At 36.3% G+C, this 17,643-nt stretch overlaps 1 protein-coding gene across 24 annotated transcripts in view; it reads right to left on the reverse strand.

The window, feature by feature from the left end:
- Positions 1-17,643, reverse strand: part of LOC138184512 (collagen alpha chain CG42342) — a 118,218-nt gene that overhangs the window by 10,680 nt on the left and 89,895 nt on the right. For 9 of the 24 annotated variants that reach the window (XM_069122552.1, XM_069122544.1, XM_069122549.1 and 6 more), the window contains 8 exons: positions 16,248-16,332; positions 15,171-15,224; positions 11,484-11,663; positions 9,209-9,314; positions 5,401-5,489; positions 1,205-1,331; positions 571-659; positions 40-129 (listed from right to left, as the gene is read on the reverse strand). In XM_069122552.1, the coding sequence (XP_068978653.1) occupies positions 40-129; positions 571-659; positions 1,205-1,331; positions 5,401-5,489; positions 9,209-9,314; positions 11,484-11,663; positions 15,171-15,224; positions 16,248-16,332 (820 nt within the window). The remainder of the gene's footprint in view (positions 1-39; positions 130-570; positions 660-1,204; positions 1,332-5,400; positions 5,490-9,208; positions 9,315-11,483; positions 11,664-15,170; positions 15,225-16,247; positions 16,333-17,643) is intronic. The other 15 variants (XM_069122555.1, XM_069122554.1, XM_069122553.1 and 12 more) reach the window with 10 other exon arrangements.

Consider the following 17,643-nt stretch of genomic DNA (forward strand, 5'->3'; position numbering starts at 1 on the left):
CGATAATTTAACAAATGACACGTTGAATGATTTACGTACCGGTGGACCAGGCAAACCTGGTGGTCCCATAAGTCCTGGAGGTCCGATGTCTCCGTAGTCACCTTTCTCACCTTTCGGTCCAGAAATACCCTGTACAAATATTTAATACTGACGACGAATGTACGTAACGTTCGTATAAATTTGATCCCTCCAAGACCCAATAATCTGTCTAGTGTAAATTTATGAAGAGAGAAAGAGAGAGAAAGTTTTCAATTTTGAAAAAAACTTTGTAGAAAAACCAACGTAAATTAATAGAATGTAAAAATTGTTCCTTTCGTGTGCGTGTACAAAAGTTATATGTTAGTAAGTGCCATATACGATGAAAATCCTTTCAGTAGTGAATATGTTTATCGTCGTTATAAAATTTGTATAAATCTGTGAAGAAACTGTGAAGAAATTGCGTGATAAATTGCTGTTACGTATAAATGTATTCTTTTTGTTAGATCAGTTTGAGAACTTTATTGTTGCATTACGAAGTGGTATGATAAATTAATTTTTTTGATTACAGCTTTACTCGTATGATTTACTTACTGGCAATCCTGGAGGACCCTGAATACCAGTTTCCCCATCCGTTCCGTTGAGTCCAGGTAGACCAGGTAGTCCTTGTTCTCCCTTTGGTCCTGAAATTACGAGTTTTTACTAGTACAAATAAACAACAATTATTATTTATGTCGACTCAGTTCGTTTACATAATCGGTTCCTATAGACCAACTGGTTCGTCAATTAGCATCAGCATTTTATCTTACTTCACTCACACGTATACACACGTAATATTCTCACTCATTTATATTACGTGAACGAATGAACAAGCAAGTTATTTTCAAAATTTGAGAACTCTTTTCAGGATAAGATAGATAGCATTGACAAGAGAATATGTAAAGATTTTTGATCGCATCGGGATGATAAAGTCTTTGCTTAAGGTGGAAAGAGAAACTGATATGGTTTCTAAGAGCGTAGAATAGACAGCCCACATCCACGCATAGACAGTTTACGATATAGTCTATGATAGTCTATGATATACAGGATACGAATAGAAGATCCATTAGATTGGAAGAAATGCCAAAGAAAAGGCTTTGTCGCTGGTAGCAGTCAGGAGAAAAGATATCGTTTATTTTCATCCGTCTTTTTCTTGAATTTCGCAGAGGAATGGCTCTTGGAAATCTACCTGGTGAGCCCGTGTCTCCCTTGGTGCCTTTTTCGCCTCGGTAACCCCGTTCCCCGGGTTCACCCTTTGGACCCGGTAGACCGGGTGGGCCTCTCATCAATGCCACACCGCTTTCACCCTTGAAACCCTATAATGTAACACTGTAAGGTCAGGTCCAACCAGGTCCTCCATCTTTATCTAATCTTTGTTTGAAAATTCCTTTCTTTTTTACGGCGAAGCGTTAATCGGTTCCATTTTCAGGTGAGGATGGGGTGTCGGGAGAGGAATATTGGTTTTATCGGAAATTATCTATGATCTTTGCGATCGATCTTGGCACGGATCTTGTAGTCTCTGTCATATTAAGCAGATAATTTGGAAATCTATGCCGGAAGAATTTAGAAACCGCTGACGATTGTGCCAAAGTCGTTCGAGTAGGATTTTTTATTACGATTAACACACGAAATCTAGACACACTAACGTTTAATCGAAAACACAAAAATGTTCTACGGGTATCGCATGCAATCGACTATAATGGGAACGCTTGTTAGTGGGATCAAATTTAGTAGAAACTGGAAGCTATTAGAATTTATTTTCTTCCTTGTTTCCTCTCAGCAGCGTGTACGAAATATTGCTCCGTAATCTTTTGTCGTATTTGGTTTTTAAACATTCTGAAAAGATTTTGATATACCTATCAATATACAGCATTTTACAGCATTTTATTAAGTCACATGTTTGAATCTTTTTTCGATAGAAATAAGAATCCAGAGGGAAGATATTTAAGGGAGTGAAATTTTGTCAACGATCCAGTTTGTTTACAGGGGGAGAGTGGTATATTAACTGGATTTAATAAAATAAGACGTCGATCGTACAGCGGCTGATAGAAAATAGGGAAGTTACGAATGAACGAGAAGATCAATACATTGACTAAAAAAAATATATGTATCTATATATAAAAGACATCGGTAGTACATGTGAATTAGCTGCGTATGACACGATGTAGTTTTAATGACGTATCGATAGTAAAGCTATATAGTAGTTTTTTAGGGGCTGTTTGATACTTACGCGACAATCGCAGGCTTGCATCGATCACCGGTCGATAAAGTTGCGAGAGCCTCAAAGCCGGGGGTAGTAGTATTAGTTATTAGTGATTTGAACCGACACACAGGGAAGAAGTAGTGTGGTGTTACTTGCTACATTAAACACAAATTAGTTACACAAGCTACGTACACTACGCCAAAGACTACTGACTAAAGATTAAAGCGATTAGTCTCTCTTCTTTCTTTCTCTCTCTCTCTCTCTCTCTTTCTCTCTCTCTTCCTCTCTAACTCACCCTTCCTTTTTTCCTTACCCTTACCCAATCTCTCATTCTTTCGCTCTGACTAAAATTTCGCAACTGTTATTAGTACATAGATGGACGTTTGTTAGCTAAACAAGTTGACTTTGCAACGTAGGAACTAAATAGAGGCATTATATAGAGCGCTGCAAACTTACTAGAGACCGTTCTTCTTTTTCTCTTGCAAGCTAACGCAAATAAAATCCTCGACAAGTGATATCACTGTCGTATGAAGAAGTTCGGTGCTTAAGGAAATTCAAAGTAAGACGGTCCAGCTCGAAACAAAAGTGGCTCGATTCTCTTTACTGGTCGAGTAGTATCCATTCGTTCCAGACCACCAATAAAGTTACGATTTAGCAGAAATTTGGAAATTTTCTTTCTGGAAAGCTCGACGATATCTATCTTTTCTGTATACTTTCGCGAGTCTCTTGAAGCGCCTTGTTTGTATCCACGATCGTATACAGTATGACCTGTTTGCGTTATCAGTTCCTAGTGTTTCTGTCTTGGAAATGGCAAATTTGCGAGAAAAATAGAAACAACAATGTTTATTATTAGTAATAGATTTTTAAATTTCTCCTAATTTTTTTCATGGCGTGGATGTTTTAAAACCGATAGCTATACGATTTTATCGTATTGTATGAAATTGAATATTGAGACGAGTTAAACAACCTGTAACATGTAATACCATATTCAATATCACTGAAATATGAAAATGAAAGAGTTTTCTGCAGCTTTTATTGAATTTGACAATAGAATCTGCAATGATATCCAATAAATGTAGCGTTATAAAATTTTCCAAGTATTTGCTTAATTTTTATATTTCAATGATACGGTTATAGTAACTCGTCTCGATAGTCGCTTTCTCTCATATAACGTAACAAAAATTATATCCCTCGCTTTAAATAACATATCGAAGCCATAGTATTTCATATATGAAATATAGGAAATCTCTATTTTTTTCTATATTTCCCACAAATTTGTCACGTATGAGAAAAACAGTGGTAACTAATAGCGCGAACACCCTGTATGCTAGAAATCCCGATTGCATCTCGTTTGTTAGGATATTCGCAGTATAAACGACGGAGTACACAGTGATTTTATTGGCGTTGCACTCGACCGCGAACTGGCTGACTTAATTAACGATTCAAAACGAACGAGGATTCGTGTCGCGAAACAACGACGAACATTGCTTTCTACAATTCTCTTTGTTTGCTCGATCGTTGTTCGAGAACCGATCACTTTGATAAATATACGAGCATACTTACGGTTTAAACCTTAAAATAAGAATACGTTAAAACACAGGGATGAAGTCGAGTAAAATCTTTTTTAAGCCGTGGTTAGAGATTATTTAGTGCGCAGGTGTGTAATTTCGTCGCATCCATCAGAAGAGAACTTAGTTTTCGTCCTTACTGCGAGGAAGACACCCTTAACAACCGCGCGTCTCTTCTGCGACATAAATGTAGCGGCTCCAAAAGTCAAAATAACGTATCGAGCAATGTCTCGACGTATCATGTCCCGCGTACGTGTTATTTGCTGCCACCAACGTTTCTCTTTTCTCTCGGTAACTGGACAGTCACCAGTTTTCTCGCGATATCTGTTTTAGTTACGTATCAACTTTATAACGACGACATCAGGACTACATGAGAGAAGGTCCTTTTTGCATTAAGGCAAGACATAATGATTTAAATTTAAGTTATACATACTTATTTTTTCCAGAATCTTTTCCCCGAAGAAGATACCTTTTTCTTTATAAAAAAAAAAAAAAAAAACTCTAGAACGATCCACTTTACTTTCAAAGTAGAATGCTCGCTATTTCAAAAAAGAAGATAAGATATTTTAGCCATAGAAAGAAAATACTTTCATCTTTTTATCTAACTAAATAAAGACTTTTATTTTCGTAACATTCACAAGAGATTCCACGACCGTTAAAAGGTTTACAAAGCATTCTTTTGTTCGCCTAATCTTTCAGAATTTTTCTACTCTCGCATTTGTCAAACTTGCCTTAGGTACAAGAAGAACGTTATCCATCCATCATCGTCGGGACGACAATGCAATTTAACGGCTACTTGTTTCAGTTTATTAAATGAAAAGAGGCAGGTGATCGTATTGTGCCATACGTGTTGCATGCTTGCATGCGTGCGTGATAAGATCATGCATGTGCTTTCTCGTGATTTCCATGCAGGTGTCTTAAAAGCGTGAATAACCGTCACGTCATTCTAAGGGTGGCATAACGACGTTTCAAATCTTGATCTCGAGCTTTACATCAATTTCAATTTCAATTCCGCAATTTAGACATTAAAAGACACTCGACGAAAATAGTTCTTCCCTTGGATGGTAGATTTTCTTAAATAAAGAAATAAAACACGAGCCGAGTATTTTGATAAAACTGTTACGCGATAGAACCAACGATTTCTCAGAAATGAAAGGGGAGAAGTTGAAACAAAAATCGACAAGTCTATCGTAATGGATATTGAGAAATTGAAAATTCTAAAATTCATTCGATTCTTGTTGAACGACGACGGTTAAGCTGTATATCGACTAGAACGTTCAGTGTCTCGTTCCAAGATATTAACGAAACGTTCACCCAGAAATGTCATGCATCTGCTTGCCCGTAAGAAGCTATAATATGCTTTAGTCGTGCATTACATATTATAGAAGAATTTCTAATTTAAAAAGAATCTGTGGGAGAGGTAATTGAATATGGATGTTGAAGATGGAATAACGGGATCGTGGACGTACGAGCTATACATCAGGAGGATGTTCTTTCGTTCCAGAGTTTCGATGGAAAAGTTGGTCGATTCGATGATCGGTTATTAAGGAGGGAATGGTTTGTACGGTCGATTTGGTCGGTGGTCGTTCGCTGGAGGACCTCGCTGAAGCTTACCCTCTTCCCTTGCTTTCCCCGGGCACCCTTCTCTCCCGGCAGACCGGGTGGTCCCGTCGGACCCAGCTCCCCCTTCTCGCCCTGGGGCCCTGTGTGCGTGTACATCACGTGCATAAAATAAAACATGACATTCGTTCGTTCGCACACGCACTCTCGTTTTCGCGCAAAAATCATGCATAGTCGCGGTACTTTTTTTCTCTCGAAAACGACCCTTCCACGGGGATTCTTTACGTATTTCTCTAGACTAAACGTTTAACCTGAATGTCCATATTCGATAAATTTAAGCGACAGATAGTGATAAATTTAACCTTTACGCCGCGATATTTGATTATAGTATTGATTCGTTGGAAGAGGAGTGACATATGTCAAAAATCGTCAATTTCTGCATATTTGCGAAAATGAATTTATTTCGCGCGACGAGAGCGTTCCCTTTAAAACCGATACTTTGAAAAATATTTGGGAAAATCAAGTACATAATATGCATCGTAAAGGTTAATTTCAATCTATAGTATGTGCGTGTATACTTAATGACATATATGTAGAGACGCTTAGAGCGATTGATATCGTCGTGTGCGAAGTAAATAAGTAGATAAGTATGTTGTATGTGATTGATTTACGTACCGTTAAAACCTCCGTATACAAGAGTGAGTAGAGGATATCGTTATATATTTTAATAAAGAAACGTGTTATATGATATGTGAATAAAAATGGTTTATTACTTATACCTAATACTAGTAATTGCTCCTTCACGAAAGTATTTCTTAAAAGTAGGATCATAGAGAGAGAAAAATGTTCTATAATGCATTCACTGACGTTGCAAAATTACTTGAAAAATTACAGAAAATTGCATGAGAGAAAATTTCGTGTTAAAGAAGGAAGAGCAAAAATGAGTGGTTTTGCAATTTCTACTACAGCGTTCTAAAAATTAAAAGGTGTACCGTGATCCTGTGCTTGCTATATGTAAAGATTTGAATTTCATTGCCAAATATTCCGTTGGTTATTGCATTATTATCATTACTTTTATTACTGCGTTAATTTAACGCGTTTCATTCCGGGAATAAAATTGAGATACGATGAAAATGTTACGTTGGAACATTTAATTCGAAAAAGATCACTTGCGCTATATTAAGAGCATATACATCGATATCTTGACCCTTTCTTGCACGTATTTTACAATTAAACAGTATTTTCTTTAAATTTTCCTTAAAAAGCAAGTTAAAAGTTGAAAAACTTGGAACGCTACGCTTGGAATCTTAAATACATTTCGTTTCTAATTAACTGACATTACTCGCGCGTTCAAAGAAACAATCTTTGCGAAACGACATATTAGATTTCAACGTTTAAGCCGAATATTCCTAAAATACGCATTTTTTTACATTTTACAATTCATATTTTATAGCTCTTCTTTTGTGGATATTTTACGATTCACGTTTTATAGCTTTTCCTTTGTAGATATCGACCGCTACAAATTGAGCGCACTTCCAACTGAAAAGTGTTTGTCCGAATTGCGATTTCCCTCTGAGAGTAATAAAGCCGATAATCGACATTTAAAAAAGAAGACGAAAATATTTCAATAGTTTGAACCCCCTCGTAGAAAATATAGAATATAAAATATTAAAAGTATCGTTTGTGTAAGAATAATGACACGCGAAATTAAATTCCATTTAGACATTTCAAAGTAATCTGAATTAATAAAAATCAATAAATAATATGTATACCTATGTAAGAATAAAAATGTATCCTATTTCCACCGAATATCGTAGCGTACACGAATAACGATGAATTTGTTAGCTGGCGAGCAAGTTAACGACATTAAGGAAATTTTTTAAACGAACTTTCTCAATCAAAGAATTATACGTAATAAATATTTTAAAGTGCATACCGAGAATATGATATCGATACTAGCGCGTCCTGTTGCGATATTGAATTAGTGATAAGTCTGAGACGTGATCAATTTACTGACTCGCGTCCATAGGAGTTCCTTTACCCACGTAAACGAAGATTAAAAGTTATATTAAATGGATCGATGAAAGATAAAATTATCTGCCTCCGTTTTATTAAAAATAATTCGTAACTTCCTAAACAATTATTCGTCTTATGCTAAAATAAAATCTCTACTCTGTATTTATCGTTATTGTCTACAACGACTTAAATCCGTTAATCCTATTATAAATGGATACGTATATCACGAGTGAAGATTTGGTCGCTGATATCCCAATGTACACGTGGACTTGGATAACAGTTACATCTCTAATGCCATTAACTGTACTACATTCCGATCGATTGAGATCCAATGGAAGCACACCTTAATGCGAATCAATTCGAGTGCAAGAAGATAGAACCTTACGGAGGTAAAATTAACGAAATCTGTTCACATGCGGTTGATATATATGTAACCATTCGTATGAAATGTGTTTCTTCGTTCGCTTACTAATGTTTCTTTTATCGCTTGTCTAGCGCAAATCGATGTAACGTTACAGTAAAACGCGCTAAAACGCTAATATAATCAAAGCTGGCGCTAGGCAATGTAGTAATTCCTAAGCCGAATTATCTTTCGATGTCTCCTGTTCCCTGGTAATTTTCTTTTTATCATACATTAAATACCGAATTAAATTTACATCAAATGTTTATTCTTTTTACGAATATTAATATTTTCTTGATTCTTCTTTTTCATTTTCTAATACGTTTACTACCCTATCGACGATGATACTTGTTTAATAGTTAATATGTATTACAAGTTTAACAGAATTAGGTGAGTACTAGGAGCACAGAGATAGACTAGTTTCTAGCTGTTATAGAATTGTTTGTGAATGGAATAATGCGTATCATGTTTTCACTGTGAATACTGGGATATTCATTTCGCGATGTATTAGGTTATCCCGTAAAATATTACATATCACAGATTACTATTAAAACGAGAAAAATAATGGAAATATCACAAATAAAACGAAAATCTACTATGTGGTTTCAAAAAGTTAGAAAATATCAGTAATATTTTCTGGAACATCCTAACAAAGGTACCTTGGTAGCACATGAACATAATGCAACTAAATACGAACATGTTTTTTTCTCTTATGTATATACAGGGTGTCTGTTTTAATTAACGTATATTAATACGTATCATTGAAAATATGACTAATATTAAGAAAATCTTCATACAAAACTGCTCTGTTTCAAAAGAGATATCTTTTTAGTAAACACCAATTTCTTTTCTAATAAAAATGCCAGCGGGTTTCATCGTTTTGTTTTCTTAATAATACCATATATGGTATTAATGGCTCATGGACATTAAGGGGTAATCCCTACAATGCTATTCAGCTACTTCAGCTGTTCTATTCTCAACCGCGTACTTTCCTCCGACTATCTTAAACGAGACATATATTTTAGTAGAGGATATAAATATGCAGAATAATATTCATACAAGTACGAGTGCTATAGCTAATCTTTTTTTCTAATCTTCGCGATAAAATATTCCATAAGAATGATTAAAATTGAAAGTAAAGGTAATCATTTTCTCGAAAACGTCATTTCACACCTGATGATTATAACCCACAGGGTAAGGTTGGGATCTAACATATAGAGCGTGCGTCTGTGCGAAACATTTTCACCACTCTATCTCCGTTTACCACTGAAATCGATCTTGCGTTTCATGAAATTTTGTACACCCTCTATATATATGACGTGGATTTAAGAACCTTAGACAACATAACTCAAATCGCTTTATGTGGTCGTATTACGTTGCTTTAATATATTATGCGCGCGGCTATCAGTCTTGAGAGAATTTAAATTATACCGCGTATATACTTACCAGGTGGTCCTGGTGGACCGGGGGGTCCTTCGAATACTCCAGTTGGAAACGGTTCCCCGTTTAAGGATGTTGTTACAACTCGATCCCCTCTCTCGCCCTTGTCACCCTGCGAAGAATAATGTTTCTTCAATTAATGGACGTCGTAGAATAAGATTAAGGAGTATGACAGGGCATTGATATTTATCATTCACATCATCCTTTCAGTTTGCAAACTACTTGCTATGATTTTTAGAAGAGAGATACAGAATAGATTTAGATACGGTAGTACTTTACACAAAGATACCTTTAAGACCTTTAATAAGAATAAGAGTATGTAATACCTTAGATACAGAAGTAGCTTATAATTTTAATATTTTAGAGGAAATTGAGATGGGTACTGTGTTAAATCAATAACGTTAACTACATAACTGTGACATATTTGAGATAAGCTCAAAGCCTTATATGCATTCCAATTGCGTTGTTACAAAGGTTAAAAGAAATTGCTTAAGCACACCAATGAAACTAATTATTTAGTGTGTTATTTATTATTTATTGTACTTTTACAAAAAGGTGATTTATAATTGGATGCTGCGTGTGATGTAAAACTGCAATATTTTAAATATTATTTCTTAGCACCATAATGGAAAGGGCGCATATAGAAAACCAATTTTAATTAATTTCGCACATGTTTGAAAAACGAGGAATTAATTTCCTATGGTACACGATCCTGATTTTGTTTCTAACAAAATTGCCATTGACACGAGTTAGATGTATTTGGCTAATTATGTTGCTTGTTGCTTCGTTCGTCGCGTCGTTTGATTATAATGGCATACATGTATATATTAGACAGTATAACAGAACTTTAAAGACACACGGAGTACGTGCTAATTAGTTTAAATGTAACATTATACTACAGCAACCTTCACTGTTATCCTTTGCAAGTTCAACTTTATAAATTTTGCAAGTAGGTACACATTTTCTCAAAATTTGCTTAACTTTTAATGAATATTGTACGCGACTATTGTACATCAAACAATAAGTTTTCTTTATAGAAGTAGCTTAACGAGTACTTTAACGGATACAAAGAATGTTAATATTTCAAGTGCACGCGATGCTTTAATACTTTGATATTTTACGACGTAAAATTTGCAATTCACTAGCTTTCCCTTTGGGTTTATACACTAATTACCGACGTAAGCTTACAATGATACGGATACTTCTCTCACGTGGACACAAATACCTATTATCAGACAAATTAAGTACTAAAATACCTACATACAAATATATGTGCTATGTGTATATATTTGATGACGAATTGGCGACGTAATTTCTGCCCTCGCAAGATCTGCCGAATAAAACTGAAGTTTCCAGAAGAGGTTCGAGTAAAGGGATTTTAAGATGCTTCCAACCGTCTGCCATTGTAAAATGAAACTTCTACGATTGCAGCCAATTAGGTCAATAAGAACAATCAAAGGAAAGCGTCCTAGCTAAAGATAGTATGAGAGACTATAGGGGGTCAGTGCATCTGTCTCTTTTCCTTCTATTTATTTGCTCTTCTCTCTGTCTGCATTGGAAGCTTCGCTTTTGCTCCATATAGCTATATGATGCTCATAGTCGAAGACTTTAGTAAGCTTAAAATTTCCAGAAAACGTAATCTTCAAATATTTAATTTGTTCTATCCTTCGTGATCGCGGATCCACGTATAATACTACCGATTGACGCAGCAACACTCGAAAAATCGTTGGCTATGACGATAATTGGAACACAGCTAGGACAACGAACAGTCTTTGCGGCAACGATGCAGCTATTCGTGGTGCAATACGCAGAATTGCGAACACGACATATTTTATGTACACCATAGTGAAAATTTAAATTTGTTTTCACCCTATAATATACACGCGTGTTGTCACATCGGTGCACACGTCAGGCCTATTATTCTTTTCGCCTCAGTTTATCTGTCATTTTATCAGTTTTCATATGAAAAATAATTATCAAGGTCGAGATATGCGCTTCCTACAAAGTTAGAAAAGTACACTAGGCATATTAGATGCAATTAATGAAACATAATATTTTATGACACAAAATATAATAGCATAGGCCTCTCAGACGTGACGCGTGTTTCGTAGAATTAAAAAGCTATCAAATCAATTTACACGACTACCGTAACCCTGCGTTACCAGAACGATACCAAGTTTCCTAGCTTGAGCAACGTTTTTCGTTCTGAGATATCTAAGTGAATGCATATAGAGGTGATCGAATCCTGGGAGAATAACCCGAGTGTCGGTATCTGTGTTACCTTAGGACCTGGAAGTCCCGGCGTACCAGGCGGACCAATTGGTCCAGTCGATCCTGATGCTCCCTTTTCACCCGGTGGCCCAACGTCACCCGGAGATCCTTGCCTGCCTTCGTGCCCAGGAAGACCTTCGGCTCCCGGAGGACCGGGTGGCCCCGGTGGTCCAGGTTCGCCTGGCTCTCCCTGTTACGTTCCAAGAGTGTTACGTCGTTACCGCTTTCTTCCGGCGAGAGCCCTCGACAAGAGTGTCTCTCGGTACTCGTCGGCTTGTGCCACAGACGGAGAAGGAACAGGAAAGGAACATCGGAGAAAAATGTCTGGTGGTGAATATACAAAGAGGCAGACAGTAGAAGAAGAAGAAAGAGAGAGAGAAAGAGAGAGAGAGAGAGGAGAAGACGGCAGATAGAGAAAAAAGACAAACGGGAGGAACAGGATCGTGGACAGAGAGACAGAGAAAGAGAGAGAGAAAAAGAGAGAGAGAGAAAGCGCGTGGAGAAAACTGTGCGTGTATTATATCGTATACCTTTAATATATATTTTCGAATTTATGCTCGGAAGTTACAAGATATAAAATACCCTTGAGATACGAACGTAATTATCGGTAACCCCCGTGGCTTGTAATATCGGGTCAATAAAGATATTTCGGCGTACGTATAATGGTACAGAATCAATATAACGGAGGATTGTATTTGTAAGGAAGATTCGCTTTGAAGTATCGAAGTGGAGGTTCAACTGTAAGATCAAAAATTGCTAACTATACGATATACGCATACTTGGATATGGTATTTTAATGTCCATTTTATGCGGAGTATTAAAATCATGACTAAGTAATGTACGTAAGTAATAAAAGATCGTATGACAAAGAGTTCAGCATTAACTTACGATATAGTGAGAATCTCGACAGTGAACTATTATTGAATCTTCAATTAGTGCAAAGAAAAAGAGCATTAGGTACTATTTTGATACGAATGCTATGATGTATATAGAAAACGATATATTTAAATGGTTGCTTAATAAGAGAAAAGATGTCGAAATGGGTGACGTTTAAGCTTCTTAGAGCACACTATGCAAGCGAGAAATACCTTTATGACGTAAGGAGCAGTATCTTCCTCAAAGATAAACTCATCAAAACTTATTGAAACTTTCACTCCGCGCGACATATTTGCAGATAAATGCTGTTCAAAGTAAAGCTTATACCAATGATTCGATAAGATGGCAGAAGAAGAATTCTTTTACTTTAAACCCGTTTAATTTATCCCTTCTTCTGTTTGAAGATTTTTCTAAAGCTGGCTGAATTGAAAAAATGGCATATATATTTATATATCATTTGTAAAATTCAATTATGTTCCACGCATAGTTTTAGGATCCGAGAGCATCATGCATAAGTCAGGTAATATCAAACGAAAACAGATGCAAGTAAACTTATGTACTAAAATTCGGTGAAAGTTTCTAAAAAAATATCTTTGTTTCCATTTGGTATTGATACATCGAATGTAGCATAAGCACTAAACGGTCTTTAAATTCGTATCGTAAACGATATACAGAAATACAAGAAAGCTAATATAATCTATTTTAATAATTCTAACTATGTGCATAAGTAGTGTACATCTTTTTCGAATTAGTATATAATATACGTATATATACAAAATATTCAAGATTCGTCTTAGATCGTAATTGATTCTACCATAAGATGAATCTTATACTTTTAACTTATTATCGTCATACATTTTAATCGGAAACTAAATTCCAATTACAATTGTTCGTAAATTAAATTACTTCACGCGTAAGTAAGTCCGGCCGCTTACTTTTGAACGCTGGTGTACCTACGTACACACATGTATTGTATACACACGCATTCATACATATACCTATGCAAACGATTTGATACATTCATCTAATGAAATATATGGCGTACACGTTGTACTACATTCTTAAAAACTTACGGTCGTAATAAAATTCATAAAACAGGAAAAAAAAAGAACATGCAATACACGCACGTGCGCGCACTTTCGTTCGTACAAGTGCGTTGTTGAATTTGCGTGACATATTGGAGGTAAAATGACATGCAGAGAGAACAGGACCGTGTTTTCTTCTTTACAATTCGATTCAATTCCTCGTTACAATTTCCTATTTCTATACATGTATATAGGTTACGTTTATGGTAGTACAACCACTCATGGAGAATCGAGTGAGTCTACATGCAAAAATGGATCGAAAATACGAAATAATAAAATCTTTTAGCGGAAAATTTCATTTTCTGAAAAATTAAATTTATAAATTACTCAGGTATGCACGTGTGCACCTGATATATACACATGTACATTAAAAGAAGAGATTTAAGCAGGCATGCATACCGAAAAAATGTTCGAACTCGATCAATTTCCCGATTCTTTTTCCATTCGATTTCATTTTTACATGTGTAGAAACAAAATTGTTCTTGGTTGTATCACTCATTTCAAGGCACCCTACACGACGTATATGTATCAAGATGGTTGGAAATTTTTGTGCACATTTTATTTGGTTCACCCTTGAAAATCGTTTTAATTGCATTTCTATAATCGTTCTTATTTGATCATTATATTTGTGTTAAAAATGCAGCGTCGTTTTAACGTTTGACTCTGTTAACCCTCTCGCGATTATGAATTATTGCGCTTCCATTACTATTGTAGTTCGCTTCTGTTACTTCTAATTTTTAGCTTCATGCTTGAAACAAATTTTCCAATTAAAAAGTGATCCAGCTAATCGGTTAACTCCACTTGTAACGATATTAAACTTTGAGATGTTCAAAAAATGTTTAATATATTAATGTTAATGCGTTAAAATTTGTCTACCGTATTATTCGTTTATGAATTGGAACTGTTCTCAGCGGCAAAACGCAAAATATCCCAATATCAAAAAGTAAGAACCACTCACTTATGTAATACAAGCAGTTCAACACTTATTTCGCTACTTTATTAACAATAATCTTAAAATGCGCACGCATCTGTTATGTAACTGGTAACATAAAAGGATAATTTCAAGTAATCGTAATATAATATTCGATGAAAGTTTGCAATGGAAAACAACAGATCTATTGTACTTTTATTATTACTTACTCTCGTCGCAATCCAGCTAGCGAATGATTCTAAAATTAAATTCTTAGCAAATGTACACGATAAAAGTATTTCCTACACGGCCCTGAGGAAGAAGGTATAAAAGAATGAAACTTGGTATGTAAGTTTTAAAATAAGAAGGTGCAAAGTAAATTGTATGTCTTTGTAAGACGAACGATCATAAAGGAAAATTTTAATACGTTTCATCCGCCTTTAAAGGTACTGCTCTCAAAACTTCCTTTACGTACGTTATTGTTCCATTCACCAGGCAAACGAGGTTCCTATGTAAAAATAAAGTATTCGAAGCAAAGTTGCTTTCTCCGTTGTTCATTTCGATGCTTCTTAAATTTTATAAATGCTTCTTTTATGTTTAAGCAAAATCTTCTCTACCTTTTTCTCTATCGAATGTACAGAGCGCAACAGATCGTATTCGTTCTCTTCCGCAAGAATGATATATTTGTTAATTAAGCACATTGGCAAGGCGAAGAAATGTATGGAGAATTTGTTGCGTGAAAAATACGAAATCGAATGCCTGGAGAATCGATGACAAGAAAAGGACAAGGAAGGGGGAGGGGCTCCCAAAGAGCAGGCGCACTTACTTTCAGTTGTATGATGGTCTGCGCTGAGATATTATGCCCTTGCTCCTGAAGTCCCTAGAAGTAGGTCAACACTACGGGTAAAAACCAAATCGCTACCAGACGAAAACATAGGGGTAACGGGGGTGAGTAGGAAAACCTAAAATGGATTTTTTGGGATATCTCGTTTTCTCATTGCTCTTCCGTATCCAAGACATGCCCAGAGATATACCTAAATACTGTAACTTAAAGTAAATACCATTACCAACCAAAAACCAAATACGACAAAATGCGAGGATCGCTCTTTCAAGTAGAAGAATAAGCGCTTCGATATAAAGCGATGAAACGTATCGAGAAACGAAATACGATTTCGCGACGCACCAAATGGAAAAAGTTGTTTGTTGTATTTCGTGACCTGAATTAAAAATTGTATATTTTCCGATATTAAAATCCTGCAAACTTTGCGTATGCCAATAATTCCGTGACACGTCGTATATTGCTCAAGCATTTTCTACTTTGCTCGGTGAGAGCTATAAATCGCTAAAATCTCAGGCTCTTTTCTTCATCAACCAGCGTCGAGTAACATACAGCAATCTCCGAGTAACAGCAAAACCCCATTCTTACATTCGAAACAACTTCTCCCTTGGTGGTATGTATATCTGTACGCTATACTACCGAAGTAGTAATTCAAGAAAAAGAAACAAACGGAAGAAGAAACAGACGCGAAACGAGGCGCTTTTCTTCCACGTAAAAGTGTCGTCGTCGCACTTTAAACCAACGAGTGAACGCTACACCGAAAGCACCGCACGAGGCAACGACTAGAAATAGGATTGCGTCTAGGAGCGAGGACAGAAAATTCGACGGAGATAGATTTCAAACGTGGCGACGAAGTACAAGGTCTGGTAAGAAGGTAGGTTCGTGGACACGGTGAGACGGGTCGAGGACGATGGAGCGAATATGGAGGAGAACGGTAGATGGAACAGTGAGAAAGAGGTAGAGAAGAAGAAACAGAAGAGGTTACAAGAAGCGGGAGTAGCGACGACGAGAAGAGATTTCTGAACCGCAACACGAGCCGTGTTGCCTTCCGAAGAGGCCGGTTACCTTCAGAGCGACGATTTCCGCATAGCCAAGCGTCCCGCCGCGGAGCGTCGTCACCGACCTCTTTAACCCTAATCCCTGTGCATTGACCCGTAGGCGGAAAGATGGTTTATATTGTTAATCTGTATCATCGAAGATCGATACGTTGACGAGAAAAAAAAAAAAAAAGAAAGAAAGTGTACGTCACAGCTCGCGCCACGGAGCCATCGAGAGTCCTCTTTAACGATCTTCCGAATCGGGACGTTAACGACTTTCTAACGAGTATTTCTTTTAGTCATCGATATCGATTAATTTTTGAACGGATCGTTCACTGTAACTGCATTATATTTTTTCTTGTCTTTCGCTGCATTACACGCGGGTATGGTTCGATAATCCGACATTTTTGGTAATCCGCTATTGACGAAGTCCCGAGTCTGTCGGATTAACGAAACTCTCCTGTACGTGGTTATGTAATTTAAAAGTTACGAGGCGTTAGAGAGAGAGACTACTGGATTTTAGTTTTAATAGGTCATGAGAGAAAAATAATAGCTTTGTATGCAAATAGTAATTTTGTGGGTAAATACATATGTAGGATTTAACTTCCCTGTAATCGATTTCTGCTCTCTGTACTCGCGTCCTCGATTAAGATCCTTGATTCGAACTTTTCATTGTTTATCGAATATCGAATTAAAAAGTCCAATAAAGAGCATCGAAACACATTGCGTGGACTCTTGATCGCAACGTGGCAAATTATCAGCGAGAATCGATACGAGTCGTATTCGGCACTTTGAATCGAGAACGTAGGCTTCGGGTCTTTGATCCTCTCGTTCCTCCGTTAATCGTACAATTATAAAATTACAAATCAATCTTATTTGCAAACGATTCTTATATATTTCTAAATCTAGTCATTCATTTGTACTTGTCACACGATAGACAGAGAAATTACAGACATATTATATCTGTGGTAGTTAAATAATTTAGGAATGAAAGGGTTAGATATATAAACGTATGCCTGTATATTTGGGCGTAACTGTAATTCGCCAGTACCGGCTGCTAAACATTACCAAATGCCAATTATAGTTAAGAACGAAGCCGTTGTTCTCGATCGTCGAGCTAACGAGAAACATCGAGATTCACTGTCCACAAGTTTATGTAACATTTCTGGCGGAAATTACCTTGATGTACGAGTACGTGTAAAACGTTGTTCCAATCGAAAAACTTCGTTTCAAAAACATTATTTTTGCGAGATCATTCTACTTGAAATTTAATTAGCAATTAAAGAAAGTACAGGTAAGGAACGTCATAAAACAGTCCGCTAATACCGAAACAAGATTCAATGGATTTAATTGTATTGTTCGTGATAAGAAATGTATGCTGTAATTTCTATGTTGTCTTGATTTTTTCTCGAGTTCGACTCTGC

The sequence above is a fragment of the Bombus flavifrons genome, chromosome 10, assembly GCF_040668555.2.
Source record: "Bombus flavifrons isolate JBK064 chromosome 10, iyBomFlav1_principal, whole genome shotgun sequence".
NCBI classification, from domain to species: Eukaryota; Metazoa; Arthropoda; class Insecta; order Hymenoptera; family Apidae; genus Bombus; species Bombus flavifrons.